General features: G+C 44.6%; 1 protein-coding gene across 1 annotated transcript; it reads left to right on the forward strand.

Moving 5' to 3' along the window:
- Window positions 1-18,767: 18,767 nt before the first annotated feature.
- CCDC160 (coiled-coil domain containing 160) lies at window positions 18,768-19,808 on the forward strand. Its single transcript, XM_047082157.1, has one exon. The coding sequence runs from the start codon at window positions 18,768-18,770 to the stop codon at window positions 19,734-19,736; it is 969 nt and encodes a 322-aa protein (XP_046938113.1). The 3' UTR covers window positions 19,737-19,808.
- The last annotated feature ends 4,521 nt before the right edge of the window (window positions 19,809-24,329 follow it).

Below are 24,329 nucleotides of genomic sequence, written 5' to 3' on the forward strand. Positions count from 1 at the left end.
TGTGAGAGCTTGTCAGTGACTTAAAAGTCTAAGTCGGTCTCTGCCTGTCCTACTGCTGTAGAGAAGGAAGTATGTTTTTATACACTTTCTCAGTTGACAGTCTTTTCTGGTATTATTTCATTTGTGATCATTAGGTTCTATAAATAATTTCTACCTCAAATCCTTTTTTTTTTTTTTTTAATTTTTTTTTCAACTTTTTTTTTATTTATTTTTTTTGGGACAGAGAGAAACAGAGCATGAACGGGGGAGGGGCAGAGAGAGAGGGGGACACAGCATTGGAAACAGGCTCCAGGCTCCGAGCCATCAGCCCAGAGCCTGACGCGGGGCTCGAACTCACAGACCGCGAGATCGTGACCTGGCTGAAGTCGGACGCTTAACCGACTGCGCCACCCAGGCGCCCCTCAAATCCTTTTTTTTAACACACCAGGATACAGATTCCACTAACGATAAGCTAAGTCGGCCCTCCCCCATCCCCTCTCTTGGTCCTTCATTCAAGGGAGCCTATATCACCATCTACCATTCCGGATACTTTACTTCTTTCTTTTCTGTCTTATCATATGGATACAAGATAGAAGATACCCTGAGGACAGGGAGTTTTGTCTATTTCATTATTATTTATTATTTATTATTATCATCAGGGCTAGAACATTTCCTGGCACAAATTAGAGCTCAATTAATTTTTTTTTAATTAAAAAATTTTTTTAATGTTATTTTTGAGAGTAAAAAATTTTTTTTAAATTTATTTATTTTTGAGAGAGAGAGAGAGAGACAGCACGAGCAGGGGAGAGGCAGAGAGAGAGGGAGACACAGAATCCGAAGCAGCTCCAGGCTCTGAGCTGTCAGCACAGAGCCGGACACGGGGCTCAAACCCACGAACCGTGAGATCATGACAAACCGAAGTGGGATGCCTAACCCACTGAACCACCCAGGTGCCCTGAGTGCTCAATGTATTTTTTTAACATTTTATTTTATTTTAGGGGCACTCGGGTGGCTCAGTCGGTTGAGTGTCCAGCTTCCACTCAGGTCACGATCTCGCAGTTCGTGGGTTCAAGCCCTGCAACGGGCTCTGTGCTGACACCTCAGAGCCTGGAGCCTGCTTCGGATTCTGGGTCTCCTTCTCTCTCTGCCCCTCCCCTGCTGGCTCTCTCTCTCTCTCTCTCCTTCTCTCAAAAATAAACATTAAAAAATTTTAAAAATATTTTAAGTCATTTTAAGTAATTTCTACACCCAACATGGGGCTCAAACTCACAATTCTGAGATCAAGAGTCCCATGCTCCACCAACTGAGCCAGCCAGGCACTCCAATGCTCAATTAATATATTTTTTAAGAACTATCTTTTTAAAATAATTTTTTAAAATGTACTTATTTATTTTGAGAGAGAGAGAGAGCATGAGCAGGAGAGGGGCAGAGAGAGGGAGAGAATCCCAAGAAGGCTCTGTGTGGTTAGCACAGAGCCCTATGCAGGGCTGGAACTCAGGAACCGTGAGATCATGACCTGAGTTGAAATCAAGAGTTGGATGCCTAACTGACTGAGCGACTCAGGCACCCCTACAACTATCTTTTTTATTTTTTTAATTTAAATTCAAGTTAACTAACATACAGTGTAGTCTTGGCTTCAGGAGAACCCAGTGATTCATCCCTTACATATGACACCCAGTTCTCATCTCAAAAAGTGCCCTCCTTCATGCCCATCACCCATTTAACCCATCCCCCCATCTACCTCCCCTCCAGCAACCCTCGGTTTGTTCTCTGTATTTAAAATTCTCTTATGGTTTGCCTCCCTCTCTGTTTTTATCTTATTTTTCCTTCCCTTCCCCTGTGTTCATCTGTTGTGTTTCTCAAATTCCACATATGAGTGAAATCATATGATATCTGTCTTTCTCTGACTGACTTCTTTCACTTAGCATAATACACTCTAGTTCCGCCCACATTTTTAAATGCATAAATGAGTTATGCGTTAAACATTATGTACTAAACAAAGGAACCTATCCAGTGTGTATAATGTTGGATCTGTAGGAGAATGTTTTCAGAGTTCCAAATAATGAAATTCCGAGCCAATATGAGAAATACACTATTTGTAGATGATTATTTATTTGCTTTAACGAAAGTGTAGATAACAATGAAAAGCCGTGGGTTCAGTTGTTGAGGAAAGGGGAAAGTAATGTAGGCTATATGGCTTTAAGCATTATAGATCCATTTACAGATGTGTTTTATTCTAGCCTGATCTCTATGAGGATTATTGTCATGCAACTCATACCTCTTGGTTCTAATTCTGTGAGCAACATGGAATTTCTCATTATAATTGTGCTTTTCTTTTTTTAAATTTTTGTAAAGTTTATTTATTTATTTTGAGAGAGAGAGAGAGGGAATGGGGGAGGGGCAGAGAGAGGGAGAGAGAGAGAATCCCTAGCAGGCTCCACACTCCCAGAGCAAAGCCTGACATGGGGTTTGAACCCACGAACCGTGAGATCATGACCTGAGACGAAACCAAGAGTCGGTGGCTTAACCGATTGAGCCACCCAGGCGACCCCATAATTGTGCTTTTCATGTAAGTCTGCTTCTTGAACGCCTGTTATGTGTCCAAAACAGTGCTAAGTCCTGGGCATAGAGTGGGAAGATACCAAATAGGGTCTCTACCTTCCTGACAGTTTTTAAAAGTAAGCTCTACTCCCAACATGGTGCTTAAACTCAAGACCCTGAGATGAAGAGTTGTATGCTCTATGGACTGAGCCAACTGGGCACCCTTACCTTCCTGACATTGAAAGATAATTGAGGGAATAGACCTCAAATAAATAAACTGACAATAAATATTTAATCACAAATTATGATACATTTTCTAAAGGAAAAGAACAAGATGCCTTTGGATTAGATGGTCAAGGAAAGTGTCTGAGAAGGAAGAATTAAAGTGAGATGTGAATTATGAATAAGAGTGAGCCATGCAAAAAGCACGGAACAATATTCCAGAAAGAGGGAACTGCAAGGGTCAAGGATCTGAGGCAGCAGGGGGAGCGGGGGGCATCTGGCTGGCTCGATGGGTAGACCATGCACCTCAGTCTCAAGGCTGTGAGTTCAAGCCCCATGTTGGGCATGGAGCCTACTTTAAAAAAATTGCAAAAAAAAAAAAGGGGGGTCTGAGATGGAAAAAAAAATGTGACATATTTGAAGAACTGGAAAAAGTCAGTTTGTCTTCAGTATTATATAAAGGGATAATTATGGATATATAGGCAGGAGTTAGATCATACAAGGTTTTGTGGGTTATGTCAAACAGTTTGGGATTTATCTAAAGTTCAAATGCAGTATTTTGTAGGGTTCGACTTGAGCAAAATGACATGATGCAGTTTTCATTTTTTAAAAGATTTTCTTTATTGCTTTTTCTTGTATTGTATTATGTTTTGAGAGAGAGAAAGAGAGAGAGAGTGAGCAAAGCAGAAAGAGAGAATCTCAAGCAGGCCACTCACTGGCAGCTCGGAGCCTGATGCAGGGCTCGAACCCATGAACCGTGAGATCATGACCAGAGCTGAAATCAAGAGTCAGAGGCTTAACCGACTGAGCCCCCCAGGTGTCCCCAGAGTTTCATTTTTAAACGATCACTCTGGTTGCTATAGTGACAATGGATTGGTTGAAGAGAAGAATGAGCAGAGGCCATCCAGTGACGGGGCTACCGCAGCAATTGAAGAGGTGGATGGTAGTGGCTCAAGGCAGAATGGTGGCAGAGGAAATCTAGACATGAGAAGGCCCAGATCGGAGCCCCGAGGAAGGGTCCTTCAGGAGGCGTGTAGGGAAGTGAGGTGTGGTGAAAGCCAGAAGCCAGTTCCAAGAGGGAAGGAATAATCAGGTGTGTCAGAAACTGTGGAGAGGTTGAATTAGATAGGAATGAAAGGTATGTCAAATTGATCCAGCAGCTCAGTGATCTTTTCTGACCTCTGTGAAAGGAGTTTTAGTGGATCCAGAAGCTCTGTCGGAGTGGGCCAACGAGGGAGTATAGGCTTTCAATGCCGAAGACAACAAAAAGGACTGGTTAACAGATGAGAAAACATCTACTTAAAAGTCTCAAAGATCTGCAAGGTAAGGAATTACCAGGAGAAAACCTCAGCGACTGTGAGAACACAGTGAAGCGAAGCAACGAAATCGGCTTTGTCCTAAATACAATTGTGGTATTTGGGGGGGGGGTTTGAGGATTTCAGCTTTGCAAAAGCCACCCAAAACACAGGGGTAAAAGACACAAGCTCAGGGCCCCGTTAAAGGTGGAAAGTCTAATAGAAGTTCTTTTCCCATGAAATTCATGTCCAAAAGGAAGAAACCCTCATGAAGGAGACCTTAGCTTGCTCTCGCACTCCCCCAGGGGACTACAAAGGAGTATTTCCTAGGTGGTGCCAAGCAGGACACAGAGGAAAAAGATTGGCCCAGAAGCTGTCATCATGCGGCCCCAATTCACACGGCCTGGGTGACTCAAGAAATCTCTAGTCATAGATTTAAAGTGATCCCGGCCTGCTAATGTTTCTTAGCAAAAGCAGACATAGATCCTTGGCTGAAGAAATTCACCTTTGTCCTAGATCTGAAAAATTTATTCAGCTGATTTTATAAGGAAAGTGAGCAACTCACAAAAAAGTTAAGAGCCAGAGAACGGAATTACCACCGGTGAGAACTGGAGTTATTAGACACAGGATATAAGAAGTACGTTTATTATGTTTAAATAAATAAATAATGTGTGCAGCGAACAAGGATTTCTAAGGAATATTTGGAAACTTATTTCATCACACTTCTAGAAGTTAAAAAAAATCATGATCGAAATTAAGAACTCAATCAATGGAAGAGATTAACAGCAGATTAAGCCCAATTAATTAGACAATTAGTGAATCGAAAGACATTTCCAAAGAAATTCGTAAGAAAATGGAAAGTTCTTTTTTTTAAAATACAATTTATTGTCAAATTCGTTTCCATACAACATCCAGTGCTCATCCCAACACGTGCCCTCCTCAATGCCCATCACCCACTTTCCCTTCTCCCCCACCCCCATTAACCCTCAGTTTGTTCTCAGTCCTTAAGAGTCTCTTATGGTTTGCCTCCCTCCCTCTCTGTAACTTTTTCCCCCCCTTCCCTTCCCCCATGGTCTTCCGTTAAGTTTCTCAAGATCCACATATGAGTGAAAACACATCACAAGAAAAAAAATTTGTAATTGTGTGGTAACGACAGATGTTAACTAGACTTATTGTGGCGATCATTTCACAATATATACAAATATCAAAAAGCATTATGTTGTACATCTGAAACTAATATCATGTTACGTGTCAATAATACCTCAATTTAAAAAAGAAATTATTCTGGGTACCTTGGTGGCTCAGTCAGTTAGGTATCCAATTCTTGATTTCGGCTCAGGTCATGATCTCATGGTTGTGAGATTGAGCCCTGTGTCGGGCTCTGTGCTGGGTGTGGAGCCTGCTTGGGATTCTCTCTCTCTTTCTCCATCTGCCCCTTCCCTGCTTGTGTGTGCGTCACTCTCTCTCAGAAAAGAAAGAAAGAAAGAAAGAAAGAAAGAAAGAAAGAAAGAAAGATTATTTGGAAATCAGCACAGAAAGACAAAGAAATAGAATGTATGAAAAAGGCACAAAATTATTTCCTAGGTGGATTTTACTATTTGATAAATTTTTAAAATGTTTATTTATTTTGAGAGAGAGAGAGAGAGAGAGAGAGAGAGAGAGGAGAGAGGAGAGAGAGAGAGGGAAAATCCCAAGCAGGCTCTGCCCTGACAGTGAGAAACCCGACACGGGGCTCGATCACACAAACAGGGAGATCAAAAAAAGTTTTAAATCAAGTTGTATAACACAGGATCTAGTAGATGGTGCAGGGACAACTGGATGTCCACATGCAGAATTGTTGGCCAATTCTCTCTTTTTCTTATCATTTTTTTTTGTATAAAATGTCACTTGGATTTATCACTGGGATTCAAGGAGTCAACACAACCACACACTTTGCTGTTTGTGGATGAACTGAGTAACAACCGTGGAGTGATCAGTTGCCAGCAAACTTTGAATGAAGTGATGTGATTGGTTAAGGATCGTGAAACACATCTGTCATTTACATGTTTTTTTGTGGCCCAAAGAGCTAGTGGCAAAGTCTGTACTTTATCCACTTCCTCACAGGTAATACACTGTGGTGACTAAAATTGAGAGACTGATGTTATTTAACTAGACTGTGGTAACTGAAATTTGTGTATATTGGAACGAAGCAAAGGGAAAACTATTTGTATACATACTTTGCTTATTAGATTCTACCTTCAAGTGATAAATAACACTCACATATAGTATAAGAACCATGCAATACTATACTTCCATTTATTCCCTCCCAAACTTTGTGCCATTTTTGTCATATATTTCTTTTACATATGCTACAAACCCACAAAATATTGATAATTTTTAAAATCATTTTTGAGTAAGAGAGAAGTCTTCATACCAATACACATACTATTTCCAGTGTTCTGCGTTCCTTCATGTAAACCAGGTTTTTAAATTTATTTTATTTGTTTTAATTTAATTTTATTATTATTGTTTTATTTATTTTTTTAATTTTTTTTTAACGTTTATTTATTTTTGAGACAGAGACAGAGCATGAACGGGGGAGGGGCAGAGAGAGAGGGAGACACAGAATCGGAAGCAGGCTCCAGGCTCTGAGCCGTCAGCCCAGAGCCCGATGCAGGGTTCGAACTCGCGGACCGCGAGATCGTGACCTGAGCTGAAGTCGGACGCTTAACCGACTGAGCCACCCAGGCGCCCCTAATTTTATTATTTTTTAATGTTTATTTATTTTTGAGAGAGAAGGGCAGCGGGGGCATGGCGGGGGGTGGGGGGGAAGGGGACAGAGGATCCGAAGCGGGCTCTGTGCTGACAGCAGAGAGCCCATCACGGGGCTCAAACTCAGGAACCAGGAGATCATGACCTGAGCTGAATTCAGATGCTTAACTGACTGAGCCACCTAGGCACCCCTGGAACCAGATGTTTTAAAAGATTTTATTTTTGAGTAATCTCTACACCCAACGTTGGGCTTGAATTTACAACCCTGAGCACAAGAATCGCATGCCCTTCCAACTGAGCCAGCCAGGTGTCCCTATAAAGATCCAGATTTTCATCCTATATGAGGCCTGAAGGACTTCCTTTAACATTTCTTGGAGTTCAGATCTTCTGGGGCTGAATTCTTTTAGCTTTTGTATATCTGAAAAAGTCTTTATTTTGCCTTTGCTCTGAAAGATCTATTTACGGGGCGAAGAAGTCTAAGCTGACTTCTTTTTCTTTCACTCCTTTAAAGATGTTCCACTGTCAGCTGGCATGCCTTTTTTCTGATGAGAAATCTCCTCTCATCTGTATGTAATGTGTCTTTTTTCTCTTCTGGCTGTTTTTAAGATTTTCTCCATCACTGGTTTTAAACAATGTGATTATCATATACCTTGGTGTAGTTTTTCTCATGTTTCTTGTGCTTGGGGTTCATTGATCTTACTAATTTTGGGGTACCCAGTACTTAGCACACTACCTGAAATGTTGCAGACAAATCAGTAAATATTTTCTGAGCCAAATGGAATGATTTCGTAAGGTAAATCAACTGTATGAATGCATCTATTTGGATCTTCAAATATTTTAATTTGTTCAACCAAAATGATTTTCACTGACAAGTATTACCTTTTTCTGTGGGCTCTTTCTCTCTGGCTCCTCCCATCCACTGCCCTGCATTTTAAACTCCAGGAAATGTGAATTATTTTGGATTTTCCAAACTGTCACGTTGTTTCATGCTTCTGTGCCTTTGCACATGCTGTTCCCTCTGCTTTTATCTCTTCTGTCTGCCTGGGGAACTATTATTCATCTTTCAAGATCCAACTCAGATGGTTCAACGTCCAAGGAGGCTAAGACTTCCTTGACTCGAACCCCTTTCGCATCTGATTGACCACTTCTTCATCTGAGCCCATCCTGATTTTGTAAGTACTTCCATCACTGCGTTTATCACATTTGGCTATCTCGCACTTAGCCCAATTTCAGGCACATTGAAGTGCACAGTGATCATTACATGAATAAATGGGAGTTGGGAGAAATGTAAGAAAAGGAAGAGAGAGGGGCGCCTGGGTGGCTCAGTCGGTTAGGCGTCTGGTTTCAACTCAGGTCATGATCTCGCGGTCCATGAGTTTGAGTCCCGCATTGGGCTCTGTGCTGACAGCTCGGAGCCTGGAGCCTGCTTCGGATTCTGTGTCTCCCTCTCTATCTGCCCCTTCCCTGGTCACCCTCTGTCTGTCTGTCTCTCAAAAATAAATAAACATTAAAATTAAAAAAAAAAAAAGAAAGAAAAGGAAGAGAGAAAGTAGCATTAGCAATGCAAATCCTATAGGGCCTTATAGCTATCATAAGGATTTTAATTTTTACTGCAGGTCAAATTGAGACCTTTTGTAGGCTTCTGAGTAGAGTGGTAACATGATCCGACTTAATTGTTTATTTTTTAAATGTTTTATTTTTGAGAAAGCACAAGTGGGGGAGGGGCAGAGAGAGGGGAACAGAGGATCCGAAGCGGGCTTTGTGCTGACAGCAGCGAGCCCTGTGTGGGGCTTGAACACACAGACAGCAAGATCATGACCTGAGCTGAAGTCAGACGCTCAGCTGACTGAGCCACTCAAGTGCCTCCTGACTTAATAGTTTATAATGGTCTGTCTGGATGTGTGTTGAGAATCAATGGTTGGTGTGCATTGTGGGTTGCACTGTGCCCCCCTCCAAAAACAAGATAAGCTCGAGTTCTTACCCTTCAGTCCCTATGAATGTGCCTTTATTAGAACTAGGGTCTCTGTGGATGTAATCAAATTAAGGTGAGGTCATATTGGATTAAAGTGGGCCCTAATCCAATATCTGATGTTCTTATTAGAGGAGGGGAATTTGGGCACACAGACACACACACACACACGTTCGCCAGCTTTGTGGAGATAACACAGACACATAGGGAGAGCACCATGTGAAGACAGAGGCCGAGATTGGAGTGATGTGTGTATAAGCCAGGAAAGGCCACTGATTGCTTGCAACAATCGGAAGTTAGGAGAGACAGATGATGGTCTCTCAGGGTCTCCAGATGGAATCATCCCTGCCAGCACCTTGATTTCAGACTTCTAGCCTCCAGAACGGTGAGAGAATAAGTGTCTGTTGTTTTAAGCCTCCCCCCCCCCGCCGCCCCAGTTTGTGATACTTTGATACAGCAGCCCTAGGAAGCTAATACAGTGGACAAAGGTAGAAGCAGTTAGGAGGTTAATGCACTGGTTCAGTCGGGAGATGACGGAGACCAGGATCAGGGTGGTAATGGCGGAGATGGTAAGAAACCACCAGATTCTGGATACATTATGAAGCTAGAGCCAAAAGAATCTTTTGATATATAGGTGATGGGGTGTAAGAAAAGTTAGCTATTGTTATCTGCGTGAATAGTTTAAATATTTATCGACATACAACATATACCCATAAGTGTGTATTTTTTCATTGCCTTGGGGCAAATATCCCAGGTTTGAGGTTCTTCAAACAAGGCTCATTCATCGGGGAAATGAAAAGAAGCTTATTTTGCTATGTGATCAAAGGGTACATCACATGATTTCTCTGGGTCTCAATCTCCTACTCGATGAAACAAAAAAGCTGAGCTCTATTGTACGACTATGTGATTCTATTATCATCACGTGCCTCATTGCCTCGGTATTGATAAAGTTTCCAGAGGATAGTACCCTGTTTTCTGACTTCCATATTTGAAAACCTATCTACAAGTCTGCAGTATCTTCAAGTAACAGAACTCTCTGTCCTCTCTGTTGTTGATTGTCTGCCATTTGATACTTTGAGTAGGAGCGACCCACCATATTTAAAAATAGAATTACAGAAAGACCAAAGTAACCCTTTGTGCATTCTTTCCCGGATATGAGAGTGGAGTGGGGTTGCCTAATGGGAGTGTGGAAGTCCATTTGAAATAAAGATTTGGAATTTTGAGTCTCGAGACTTCAGATTCCACTTCTCAGAGCACACCCCGAGTTATCACCCTCCGCATGTTTATATTTTAGGAGGTTAATGAATTTATAGGACAAGATAATTGTAATACTAACAGGAAACATTTATATAGGGTTTGCTATGTGTCAGGCCTTGCTGTAAGGGTTTTGAAAATATTAACAGTTATTTTCCCCATTATACAAACAAGGAAACTGAGGCACAGAGCTATTAAGATTCTTTTATTCCGTTAATAAGGGATCTCATATCAAGCAAAAGTAAATGGAACCCTTTCCCAATAATTAAAACAGAAATGACAAATGCAAGGCACTTCGGAGACTTAATATCAAGAAAAGAGGTTTTGTCACGATCCCACAAACTAATTCTGACGGGGTCCATAACAAAACACCCTTGACATTAGGCCGCTTCCTGCCTCCAACCCTTGTTGACTTTGGATCTCTAAGGAGGAAAAAGGAGACTGAGAACCAGGCCTCAAGGCATCTGAGTGCCACCTCGCCAGCTCCCAAACACCTGTTAGATCCGGTTCTCAAGAAGTTTCAAAGTTTTGAAATGTATCCTGGTATTGTTTCTAAGTCGGTCCCTCGCTGTCGCCTTGCAACGTGCTTTAATCTTTCACTTGAGATTCCGGAGTCAATGTTTCCTTTCACCTTCATGCTTGTCAGAGGATGAGCTTTCCTAAAAGGCGCAATTATTACCCTGTTGGACACCCGAGTTCCGCTCTGTTCCGGGCCCCGCAACCCTCGCCAGGTCTATCTTTTGGTCAGTCTCAGCTGGGTCCAGATGAGAGAGACTATGGCCACGCCGTGTCATCAGTGTGGGTGACCAACGCGGTGACGGAACAATCGGCGGTGGGCAACCAGGCTGATCGATGACTGAGGGGGACATTTATGTATTCAGCCAAATACCGTCCGGAGTCTAGTACCCAATGAAAGACGTGGGCTTGTTCCCCCAACCCCATCCCAGAAGCGGGGGGCCAACTTTGAAGCTGGTGTCGAACTGAGTGCCTCCACCTAGATTTTGGCCTCAGGTGGGTGCAGCGGTGGTTTGGGGAAGTTCCCGAGTGATAAAGAGGAAACCCCAGCTACCTGAGACACAAGCCCGGTCTCCCGCAGGGGCACCACGGGGGACAATGCTGTCCCGGCGCGGGCCCTTCGAACCCTGGCCAGAGGCAGACCTTCCCGCCAGCCCAGGTGCAGAGGGGCAGGGGCGGGCGAGGGGGCGGCGGCGTGCGGTTCCCACATTGTTAGGGACGCCGAAGCACATCCAGGCTAACCTTCCACGGCTAACCGTCCTCAACGCCATGCTACTGAAGGACAGGCCTAGGGATTAGCCCCGCGCCACTCCCCCCTCCCCCCACAGTCACGGCGTCCAGGTGCCTTTGTGAGTCACCGAGACCCTCCGTAATAAGCCCACAGTGGGTGGGGCCGCCTCACACTTTCTCGCCTCTTCCCACCCCGACCCAGTCCTCCGCCGATTGAGCTCCCCAGGCCGGCGGGCAGCAGCAGCAGCAGCAGCAGCAGCCGCCGCCACCGCCGCCGCCGCCGCCGCCGCGCCCGCCCCACCGGGCATGCTCAGAGCCCGGGCGGGCCCTGAGTGGCGGCAGGCAGCGCCCTGAGCTCCGCGCGGGGCCCCCGGCGCCCGGGTCCCTTTAAATCCGGCCGGCCGGTTGCTAGGCAACGGCGCGGCCCGCGCTGGCGCTGCACTGCGGAGGCTCTGCCCCGCGCCGGCCGGGCCGGGTCGCGGTGGCCAGCGCCGAGCCCAGGGCTGCCGGCCGCCAGTGGTGGCTGGCTTCGGGGAAGGGGAGCCAGAGCCCGCCGGACCCCACCCACGCTTTCAGGTACGTCTGCGCGCGGGAGCGCGGGGGCTCCCCCGGACTCGCCGCAGAGTCACCCCGGGCCCGGGGCGCCCGGTCCCCCACCCCGACCCCCCGCTGCGGCTTTCCGCTCTCCTCCGAGGCCCGGGCCGGGAGCTGGCGAGCGCCGCGGAGCCCAGGGGACGGGGCGTGGGCGTCGGGGCGCGGAAGGAGGAGTGGGGTCGGGCCTCGCCCGCTGCCCTCCGCCCGCCCCCCGACCCCGCGACCCCCCCCCCCGCCTCCCGCCACGGGGTAGGGGGACCGGGGAGGTGGCAGGTAGCGCCCAGCCCCGAGCCCCCTTCTCCCCACTGGAAGCAGCGATGGCAGGACTTTGTTAACCATTTACCGAGAAAACCCCCTAACTATGCATGCATAGATACAGCTTTATAGCACGAATGTGACTTCCATACTAATAAAGTACTCAGCCTTTGGAATTAAGGTGACTCCGTACCTTTTCTTCTAGAAGGAACAGTTTCACACTAATAACAAAGAATTGGAGGCTTGCAAACCGTTCACCGGGGCCCACTTTTCAATGGTACTTTGCTTCACTTTCAATATCTGCCGAACAATAGGGAAGACAGTTTGTCCCATGAAGTGGACGCTTGGCTCAAATGTTAGGACCCTGGGAGACGAAGGCAAAAATCGAGGTCACTTCCCATTTTGATGATTTTACAAATTAGCCGCACTCGGAGGGAGGGAGGCAGGCAAGGCCTGGGCTCCGGCCCTTTGCTAACGTGGCTCTTGGCACGCTCATTAGTGACAAGCATGCTAAAGGCCGGGAGATACCGCGGTGAATAACACGCCACCATGATTCTTGTCCTATTTGATAACTTCCCTCGCTCGGGGACGGGAGACTTCGCGGCATAACAGTTGGGAAAGTGGGCTGACAAGTTAAAAAGAAAACTTGCTTCCGAGTGTCTGGCATCACATTCTAGATAGGCCACACGGCATTCTAAGTATATCGCTTGTCATTTTAAGCTACATCTCAGATACACACACGGATTGGGGTATTCTGGTTAATTATATTTCCTAATTATGCTGTGGGGATTTTATTTTCAGTTCAAGCGGGCGAAGGAGGACAACGGCATCCAATAGAAGACCCTGGATCACAGAGAGTGTAAGTTGTGCTGGCTGGTAACTTGTTACTGTTGGTGTTTACCGGCGCAAAGCCTCACCCCAACAGAAATCTTCAACTTTGTAGCTAGATCATCAGTCTGCGTTGGCAGCAGGCGATCAGAAAAAGTCTCATGAAAATACAAAACGAAACAAAAGTGTCCCGAAGACTTTAGCTAAGCCAAATAAACTTTGGGGGGGAAATAAAAGTCCGTTTCCTAAAATGTTACCCCGAAGACTGTAGAAACCAGAGGAGAAATTATAGATATTTACAAAAACTCAGTTAGAATCAAAGCATTAATAGAATTTTCGGAAGGAATGTTAAAGGTCATGCATTCAACAAATATTTATTGGTGGCTACTGTGTGTCGGGAGACAGAGGTGAATAAGATGCCAGGAGATCACAGCGTGTTGGTGAAATAAAACTATGATGAAAGGCTGTAGAACAAGCATGGGAAAAACCCAGAGTGCAGAGTCATCCTTGCTAATATTCAAACCGGTAGTCCGATTGTGATATTTCTGAGAAGTTATTGGTGGCTCTGAAAAACACTGGGGCATTTGGAAAGTTCTTGGTAAAGCAACTGGAGATAAAATGCAAATACCTGCAGTTGCGGAAAAGACTCCCTTAGAATCAATTTAGCTTCGGAAATGTGGAGGCATCAGCCACTTACGGGCCTCAAGGCTAACCTTCCCCGAGGATGCAGGTTAAATTCATGTAAGATTTGACTTTACGTTCCCCACTGCTTGTTTTAATTGTTGTTTTTTTTTTTCTTTCCAAACTGACTTTGTCTGAGATCTGATGATTTCAGGCTGGCAACTTGGGAGAAGGAGTGGGTTGTCTGACTGCCTGGTTTATGTCCCAAGGGAGGGTAAGGAATGCCTACAAAACAACAAAACCTATTGTCTACAGTGGACTTTAAAATTGCTTCCGTTTTCATTTTCATTCATTTCTCTTAACCACCTGTGAAATAGGTATATTTTCCCTATTTTACACCTGAAGAAACCGAAGCTCAGAAAAGGTAAGTTTTCCCCGTAGGTCTCAAGTGTGGGAGTCAAGGAGATGTGCCGCCCTCCAGTCTTCTCTCACTGTAGTCCTTACTCAGTTCCTTTCTCAAGAACTTCCTTTTCCTTCGTCCGCACAGTGTTGCACACTAACACATGTTCCCCCACCTTGACTTCAGACACTTCATTTGGGTCCTCATTTGGGTGTTTAACATGTTTCCGTGAGCCAGTGATTCTCAAGAGGGTGGAGAATGGAGACCTCCCCTGGAGGGGGCAAGTCACAGTCTTCTCAAATAAGGAGACATGGTAACGATGAGAGTGTTTTGTGCCTGGGAACAGTGGAAGCAGAAGAAAAAGGTCGAGAACTACTGCTTTTAAGTGAGAACAGATCGGACAATTGAGCAAAGAAGCCAGGCCAGTGACTTTCTTTGTAGCAGGCTTTTTTTTCCTCCTTCCTTATTTTGGCCCAGCCGTTTTTCTGAGGGTTGGGAGAACTGAAACCATCCAAGAATAATGGGGGAAAGTTCCCTGGGCTAAGAAGGGGCCTTTTGTCTTCCCCTCACTGCTCCTGGGGTGTGACTAAAAGCCCCGCCTCTAGCTGAGAGGGTGGCTGAGGGGCTGAGTGTAATGACAAAAGTTTGACCGTCACAGGTTGGAGATGACCTTTTCCAACCGGCATTCCCAATTGACAAACTTTGGGATGAAGCCCTCTTGCGAGGTGGGGAATAAAAGCCTCTGGAGGTTTTCCAGAACTGTTTCCCACTCCCTGCCTGCCCCCGCCTGGGGGAATACTTGCATTTTGCGGACAGATGTAGATTTATGCAAAAGAGATTGTCCTGAAACTTTGAAATCAAATTCCAATATAGATGAGATAAGGCAACAGAAAAAAGATCTTTGATTTTGAGCTTATCAAATTTCCCTAAAGCGTGTGATTTTAAAAATGAATATTTTAGAAAACAGCTAATTGGATTTAACATATTTGATCACTTATCCACCTTAATATGAGTGTGTTCCCCAGGGCCCCATACCTTGAAAATGAAAATGAGATGATTTTGTGGGTTTCTCCCTTCACAGAAAATAGTGGTGTATTATTTTCTGGAGCTATTCGAGGGTAGCTGTGCATTTACCTAAGTTTTTTTATGGAATGGTTTGCCTAAAGATCCGTAACAAAGGATTGCTCTTTGCTTAGCTCTCAACAATTAGGTTACATGACACTACATTATAAATTTCTTTTCAACTTATCGTATCAGTGGTTCCCAAATTCTCTAGAAGAGTCAGGAGATCACTCACTCCAGCAAAATGCCCCACTGCTTTGCCACTGGAGAAAGAAAGTCACCGGAGGAGGAATAGCGATGTTTTCAGAGAGACACTAACTAGAAGGATCAGGAGTATCATACTAATTCACGTCGGGCACAAATGAGTAGATGTAACCAAGTCCTCGACACCCATGTCTTACCAGCACGGTCCCAAGGACTTCTGGGGGATCGCTCTCTTAGAGGGCTGTTAATGTTATTTTTGTCATGGGACTTTATATTGTTTTCCTGTGTCCTGGCTTGTTTGTTTCTTTCAAATTTTCATTTCTCTGGGACCTCCTTCCCCTCCCCTTTAGTCCTTCCGTAACCCGTGTAGCGGTGGATAGGCACTTCCAGTAATAAATGCTCACAATTGACCCACTAGAAAGGCCTGCTTCTCCTTTCAGTAATGGCTCCCGCTTTGATCTGCCTTCTGCTGCCACAAATTACCCAATCATGTTTATTGAGAGCAAAATGGCTGCCATGGCAGGGTAGACGAGCAGCATTGTCTCAAAGCATATTCCTTGGCCTTGCCAGAGAATACTAATGTCATACTCGTCCTGCATAAAAAAACAAACAGTGCAGTTTGCGAAGAGAAAATGACACTGGCAGCTCTTACCCCCAGTCTGGGCTTTGCCATACTCTGTGACTAGATTTGGGAACAGGCCTTTAAAGGATATCTTGCCAATGAAAGAGGCAAAAAAAAAAAAAAAAAAAAAGAAAGAGAGAGAGAAAGAAAGAAAGAAAGGAGCAGCTCAGAGCCCCCTTGACCCTGTCCTGTGTAAACCATGGGAGGGAAATTCCAAAAGGCTTTTCAAACCTTTCTCTTTCTGTCCTTTGATATGTGACATGCGATTCTCCTTACCCTCCCCCCTTCATTTTTCCTCTCTCCTTTTGTGGCCCTTTAAAAATTACCTAAGCTCTGGAAATAGTGGGGTTGTTTTCTTTCAGTTTGTGGAATGAAACCTAGCAGAAGAATAAAGAGGAATTTTCAAACAAGCGCTGACCTGGGAGACAGGGTCTCAGTTTTACCACCACAGCCTGTGTGGACTTGGTCAAGTCACCTGACTTCTCAGAGCCTCAGTTATAAAATCAGTGGACTCTTCCCAGTTCTTTGAAAAGCACTGACTGTATCAGGAAATTGTACAGAGAGAGGCTCAGGGAAGAAAGGTAGTGAAATTGAAGAGGGAAAAAAAAAAATATGTTTCTGCCAGAGATTTATCAGAGGGTTGGAGATAGAAGTCGCCTTTTCAAGGTGCAAAATTATCAATGAAGAGTTTCTTATTGTAACCTTTTTCTACACCCAGATTTCTGTCTCAGGTTTGTCATTATTGCTACCTCCAGGTGTACGGTGGCCTCACCTCACTTGCCCCTCTCCACACCTCCTTCCTGACCAATCTCACCAATACCTTTCATCCAGAAATAGGTAGGAGGAATAGTAATCTCTCTCCCATTGCTGCCCGATGAGAAGCATTTGTATCTGTTACAGAATTGTCTGGTGAAAATTTGACTGCTAAAAAATGTGACTGGCAATTAGCATCACTGTCTTCTCTCTTTCCTCTGTTCCTTTTTTTTTTTTTTTTCTGACCACTGTAAAGCTCCCAGTCGTCTTCATTCGTAGTCCTAAGAGGAGAGAAACCAGGATTACGATGATCTTCCCCTTAAAGAAAAGACAGAGCCTCGATGCTTCCGGGTGGTGATTTAGTAGGATCATAAAAGTCAGAAAGGACTGTCTGACGAGAAAGGAGCTGATGCTCCAATGGCAAATATATACAATGAACTTCTAAGTCTATGCTTCTTACTGTGGTCTTGTTAACTAAACCTAAGTAAAGCTCGGCTTATGGCTTTTGAACCGATCATTTTAACACCTTCACTGAGTATTTGTATCTTTCCCTGTCCGCAAAGCCCAGTGGTTGCCAGTGGGGAATGCACCCTTGGGGATGTTGAGTCCCTTCCCTCTTTTTTGGAGGAGGGAGGAATTAGGCATGTTCAGTACACATAGATACCAAGTTTACTCTCTCACCATCACAAGGAAAATCTAACATTTAAACTGTCTAAAAAACTCCTGGGGAGGGGCGCCGGGGTGGCTCAGTCACTACTATTACCATCTTTATGTTATATAAATATATATCACATACTAAATAATAGACCATTATAATCTTTAATAATATTAAAGAAGATATTACTTTAAAAAGAAACACAACAATGGCCATTTTCTGTTACCAAGATAAAATTATATTTGTGTGCATGAGCAAAATCAGTGGTGATGCTACAAATATATTGTAGCAAATGAACGTATCAGCAATTGCAGTTGCTGGTTTGGTCGCTTCAGATGTCAGTGGCCTTTCAGCGTGTTGCTCGGGTCCTTCTTTCTCCCTCCTCTCCGGAGTAGTTCTATTTGATCCAATACTTCTGTCCCTTAGGAAAGCTGTTATGTTATGGATTCTCTTTGAATAGGGAAGACTCCTCTTGACACAAAGAAAATATCCTTTAATTTTTAGAAATGGAGAAAGTTGGTTGTGATTTAGCCTGTTACATTTTTACCTAAAAACCACACTTGGAGTCAGTATCTCGAGAAAAACCCATTTGGTGGCGTTAATATCTTCAACTGTTGACGTTCAGTTCTCATCACGAAATTGCTGTCAAAATGGATAGAATTCTGTACTCTTGGCAGTCTGGCCTAAAAGCAAAGCCCAAGACTGGAATAGCAGGAATTTGCAGGTCAAGACAGAAGGGCATTTGGCAGAGTTAGTCGTAAGGAAGTCCGCATGGTATACTTTACCCAAAGCAGCTCACATTGCATTAAGCCCTGATGTTTTAGTCACGTTAAAGAGTGAATAAGCGGTAGTCCAGCCCAAAAGAACTAGAAAAACATCAGGCACGTCGGAAGCACAAGTATTGACCCACTCTTAATATTAACCTGTTAATTTGAAATCGCGTTTACTCTTTTGAAGCAGTTCATTTTCGTGTGTGTGTGTGGTTGCTATCTCATAGAAACGTTTTCTCCGTCTACAATAAATAGCCAAATGTGGCAATTGATGGGTTATACTTCGTAGCATCAGAGAATTTGAAAGCTGGAAGCGCCTGTGGAACTTAGCTGGCTTCGTTTATTTATTTGTTTTGAGAGAGAGTGTGTGTGCACATGTGTGTGTAGGGGAATGGGAGAGAGAGGAGGGAGAGAATCTCTTAAGAGGTTAATCTTAAGGGAGAGAATCTTAATCTGACATGGGGCTCGAACCCACGAAGCATGAGACCATGACCTGAGCCGAAATCAAGAGCCAGACGCTTAACCCACTGAGCCACCCAGGCACCCCTGGTTTGTGGCTTATCAGTGCGGGGGCCTAAGCCCGCATCACTCAGTGAGTTAAAGGGAGAGCTAGCCCTCAAATAGTTAGGTCCTTTCACCTGTGAGCCAACACAAGTGGTTTCTTTCAACCGCACCAGCTGCCAGTGCAAACAGTGTGCCTTGATTTTGTATTTTGTTTTTCAGGAATCGGAAGACGTACCAGGAGAAATGGATGCTAGAAGAAAACACTGGAAGGAGAATATGTTTGCTCCTTTTTTCAGTGCACAGGATGTTCTAGATGAGGATTCTCAGCCTGAATCGTCTTCTGAACAAATGACTTTAGATAAGGCCAATAGAATAGAAGGAATTTATAATTTGTCTAGTAGAAAGTTTCAAGAAGAAAATAAATTTAAGAGGAAAGAATTTATTTCTCAACGAAATGAAAAAGAACAAGAACCAAATTTAAGAGGGAGAAAGGTAAACATTTCAAAGAATGAAGCAGACACAAATTCCGTCTCCTGTGAATCATCTAATTTGGATGTTGTGACCGAAGAAAGGGTTATTAGCATGGAACATCATTCTACTTGGACTACAAAGGAATTACCAACCCTCCCGTGGCACGACACGAAGAAGAAATTTACCGAAGGAATGTCTCCAAAACTTCGCCTGAATCTTTTGAACGAAGAACTGGAAGAACTTAATATGAAATGCAGAAAAATAGAAGAGGAATTTGAAAATGCTGAAAAAGAACTCTTGAACTCCAAAAAAGAAGTCTGTGCAAAATCCCTGAATTTTCAGGACACAGGGACGGAAGCTTCAAAGAAAGACTGGGAGCTCCAGGCTTTAAGAAATGACCTGTCTGAAAGAGCAACAAACGTCCAGAACTTAACTGAAGAGCTCCAGCAAGCCAAAGAAGTCATCCACAGGCTGAGCCGAGAGAACAGAGATTTAAAAGAAGCCATCGGGAAACTAAAGCGTCAAACTGAGATTGGAAACGCACTCCTGAAGGAAGAAATGAAACTGTATTATGAATTAGAGATGGAAAAGATCCGCGGGGAGCTGGATGCCATCAGGAACGAACTGAGAGCTGACAAGACCCTGCAAGCAAGAAATAACAGGGCCCTGGAGTTGCTTAGGAAGCACTTTGCTTCCGTAACATCAAGTACCCTTGACAGCTTGACGGAGGAGTTTTTTTAAAACTTGAAAAAATAAAAAAAAAGCCTTTCACGGGGCAAATCTTGGAGCCAAATCAGTGTTTCTTGTGCTTTCTTTGTGTGCTACTTAAAATGTGTGTAATGGGACGTAGTTTTTCATTTGGGTGGAAGCAGGATATCCATACAATGTATAAGCGTTCCCTTCAAAGCTTCTGCTTTCTCTTTCGAATGACGTTATTGCGAGAGCCCAAATGGAAATGAAGCTTCAGAAATCTCTTTATATATATATATATATATATATATATATATATATACATACACATACACACACACATATATACATTTCACTCAAAGACCTGTAGTGATTCACCAAATCATTTATGAATACAAATCAACAGCCATTTTGTCATCTTGTGAGCAATCTGTCCTTGGCACATCAATATCGTTCCATCTGTGTTCGCTGATATTAACAATAAAAATCCTGTTTATGTGTGTAAGCGTAGCATGTCTTTGGGTCTTATAGCTGCCTGTTCAGACTCCATGGGATACTATAAATGTATCTGCTTTCTTTGAGATTCGACCTTAATTAGGCACATATAAACATCTCTGGAAAAAATGCAGTTCTCCACCCCCCCCCACCACCCCGGCCCTGCTGCTTTCCCTCTGCTTTCCCCCTTGACCTGGCCGCAGTTCCCATAGACTGGAAGACGACTTAAGAGGCATGGCTGTGACCTTTGCTAGAGCCCTGATTTTGTCAGCAATAGCTTTTGCATTTTCTTGTGCTGACCAGCAAGGGGCGTTGTTGAACACAGCTCTTCCAGAATTCTACCGGGGAAAATGTATAAGCTTCGTGCCCAGTTTATGTCACCGGCTGGCTGGGACCGGAGTGAAAGGAGTAAGATGTCACCTTAGGTAAGCTGTTGGTGAGCTGGCTTGATTTGTATGGGAATCCAGTCCCGTCAGGGGCCTGGGCAGTGACAGTTTTGTACTTACGGTGAATAAAAATGTACTGCTTCAGTCCTTTGGTGGAAATGATAGGCCAGTTGATTCTATGCGATTGTTTGTATCAATCACCAAGGTTTATTGTAACCGGAGTTCTATTTGCATGGCATTTTTAAGTCCAGTGAGCCACATGTAATGACAGGTACAATGGTAAGGGTTTAGGTGTCTTCCCTGATGGGAAATCCCCAACCCGGGAGTGCAGACACTTGAGTCCTAAGACCTGTTTTGCCATTAACTAGCTAATTAACCTTCTCGGCCTCAACGTCATCATCTGTAAGACAAGGGAGTACATCTGTTATCCAGATTCTGCTCAGTTCTAATGTTCTGTGATTTCACCCTAGCGGTTTGATTTGTAAGCGTAACTATACCTGTGATGAGGCAAAACTCCAGCACTGGATCTGTTCAGTTCTAATACTTTGGGGACCTACTTGGCAGACGCCCCGCCTTCAAAGGGAATATGCACAGCCTCTTGTTTTTTGTTTTTTTGTAGTTTGAACACCTCCACATACTATGTAATTAAAAAGTCAGGAGAGGAAGTAAATGAGGTTACTTGTTCTCCTTTCTCTTGTTTCCTTTACTCATTAAGGTCGGGGAAGGCACTGAATGAAGGCAAACCACGCTATCCTGGGGGCCGAGCGGGGTGTGCCTGGCCTGGGAAGATCGGACTAAATTGGAAGATAGTAATCTTTGGAGCTTTCGGACTTGGCCCTGAGAACTTAACCCTGGCGCTGGCAGCCCGCTGGGAGAGGAAGATGACTTTCAGGTTTCTGGCGGTCCCTGGCTTCCCAGCAAGGTTCAGGCACAAAAGCAAACGAGGAACAATTGGCCCTGCTTGGCTCTCTTCCTCATCACCCCCTTGAAAGTTAGCCCTTTGTCCTTGCCCCACGAAGACTCTCAGCCCTGACCGCTCTTCCGCAGAGTCGCTTGTGTGTTTAAAATATTTCACAAGTTGTATTAAGCTACTGGGCCCAATTTTTCTTAGTATATTTCCATTTTTAAAAAGGAGTTTTCACTCCAGGAGAATTTCTGTCAACCGACCACATGTCTGAAGTCTTCAGTGACAACTTGGTTTATCTTGCGTGAGTGTGTATATGTGCTTATGTGTGCTTCGGGGGCAGGGAAGGAGCGTGTCTAGAAAAGTGCATGGCCTAGCCCAGCTCCGGGACAGGGGGTAGAGTTGTATTTCTAGGAATTAGAACACAGATTCTTTTTTTTTTTTTTTAAACGTTTTTTATTTATTTTGGGGACAGAGCGAGACAGAGCATGAACGGGGGCAGAGAGAGAGGGAGACACAGAATCGGAAACAGGCTCCAGGCTCTGGGCCATCAGCCCAGAGCCCGACGCGGGGCTCGAACCCACGGACCGTGAGATCGTGACCTGGCTGAAGTCGGACGCTTAACCGACTGCACCACCCAGGTGCCCCTAGAACACAGATTCTTGATGACATAGCCTTGGATGCTGAGCCCCAGCAAGGCCTGCCCTCTGGAAAGGCCCTATGGAAATCCTAGGTCCAGACACTAACCAGGAGAGAATTACAACCACCAGGTCTAGAGGGCCAAGGAGAAATGGAAGCGAAGGTCACAGAACTAACAATTTGGAGCTGGGAATGGGCCACATTGATGCTTTTTAGAAATTAAAAAAAAATTTTTTTAGATGTTTATTTTTGAGAGAGAGAGAGAGAGAGCAGAGGACGGGCAGAGAGAGAGAGGGAGACACAGAATCCGAAGCAGGCTCCAGGCTCTGAGCCGTCAGCACAGAGCCTGACGCGGGGCTCGAACTCACAAACGTGACATCATGACCCGAGACGAAGTCGGACGCTTAACCGACTGAGCCACCTGGGCGCCCCATATTTATTTTTTTTTAAATATATATTTTTGAGTTTTATTTATTTTGACAGAGAGAGAGAGTGTGTGAGCAGCGGAGGGGCAGAGCGAGGGAGAGACCGAATCCCAAACAGGCTCTGCGCTGTCAGCGCATAGCCAGACAGGGGGCTCGATCTCATGAACTATGAGATCACGACTGGAGCCAAAACCAAGAGTCGGACGCTCAACCGACCGAGCCACCCGGGCACCCGATGCTTTCATTTTTTAAAGCAGGGATATAATGAGCTGGGAGAAAACTGGGTTGTTACTGTTCCCCTTGACGAGCAGACGTGAACAGCACTGGGTGGAATTGCCTCAAAGAGGCAGGATTAAGGCAGGTGTGAATACTGCGCCTCATTGCCGCCATAATCACGTTCACTTGCTGCATTGGGTGGCCTCCACTTTTGATTAGAATATGTTGTCCCCGAACCCTCCAGTATATCAAATGGGAGATGTGGAGGTGTTTTGTTTTGTTTCTGCTGGGAACGGCACATCAGGCCACCCATCCCTTTAATCTGTTGGATTAAATATTCGAAGTCAGCAATGCAACCGCACACCAATCCCATCAACTCCCAGTTCCTTCCTTACTAAGAAGCATGGGCTGTCACAGGGCCCTACGAGTCTCTGTTCCACCTCGGGTTCACAATCCACTTCTAGAAACATTTGCTAAGCACTTATTACCACCATTCATCACTTCTGAGACACACTTTTTTTTTTAAAAAAACATTTTGACATCCCTGAATAATTTGGGACATGTCCTCAAATCAATGGCATATCATAGTCTAATTGTCAGTTTTAAAAAATCTTTCTTAGTGGTTCATAAAATAATGGTATATCTTACAATCAATAGGGTTTTAGATTTGATGAAATATGGCATGCTCTAGGCTGGGGATATGGGGATAAAAGGATTTATGACTAAGACAGGTCTCTGACCTCAAGGACCTTACTTATGCAACTAACTAAAACAATGTGGTAAGTGCTATCCTAGCAGTGCTAACATAAAGTGCTGTTGGGAGCACAAAGGAGGATCAATTAATTCTGCCCGTGGGGCCGGGAAGGACTTCATAAAGGAGGTGACATTTGAGCTGAGCCTTGAAGGATAAGAAGGATTTTTCCAGGCAAAGCATGGGGGCAGGGGCAGGGGCATTTCTGGAATGCGAATGTGGAAGATTCATCTGGCTTCAAAGAGGACTCTTAACAACAATGTACAAGAACACTGGGAAGGTGCATCTTGCTGATTCTTCAAGTCCCGTTGGAGGTTCTGCTCTGAAGACTGTGATTCCAACGCGCTCGTTCGTTTGCAGATAGACTGGAGAATGCAGATCTCGTGACATAAAGACCAGGTTCCAGATAGCAAACAGCAGGAAAAATTTTTGCTGGTGCCACTGTGCCTTGGCTGCCATCACTTTTGTTTTGGACACAAAAGACCTAAGAGATTTGGGCCATGATACCCAGGTAAGTCCACCGCGAGGGGTCTGGTTTCAGAGATGTGTGAAAGAGAAACACCACACTGCTCCTCCGAGGAGGCAGTATAAGCACAGAGCTTAAGAGCACAGACTCTGCTTACCCGCTTGCTAGCCGCGTGACCTTGGGCAAGTTGCACAATCCCCTGTAACCCAGTTGCCTCATTTTGTAGGATGGGGTTAATAATTGGTGTTGTTGGGAGGATGACGTGAGATCCCACAGTCCAGACGCATCACCATGGTTGTTATCATCATTATTATTGCGTAACTGACAAGGGGAAATCGACCAAGTCTATTTGTCTCCTCCCA

This window comes from Lynx rufus, unplaced genomic scaffold (genome assembly GCF_022079265.1).
Source record: "Lynx rufus isolate CCGP_SWC_20201006 ecotype Redwood Valley unplaced genomic scaffold, mLynRuf1.p SCAF_19, whole genome shotgun sequence".
NCBI classification, from domain to species: domain Eukaryota; kingdom Metazoa; phylum Chordata; class Mammalia; order Carnivora; family Felidae; genus Lynx; species Lynx rufus.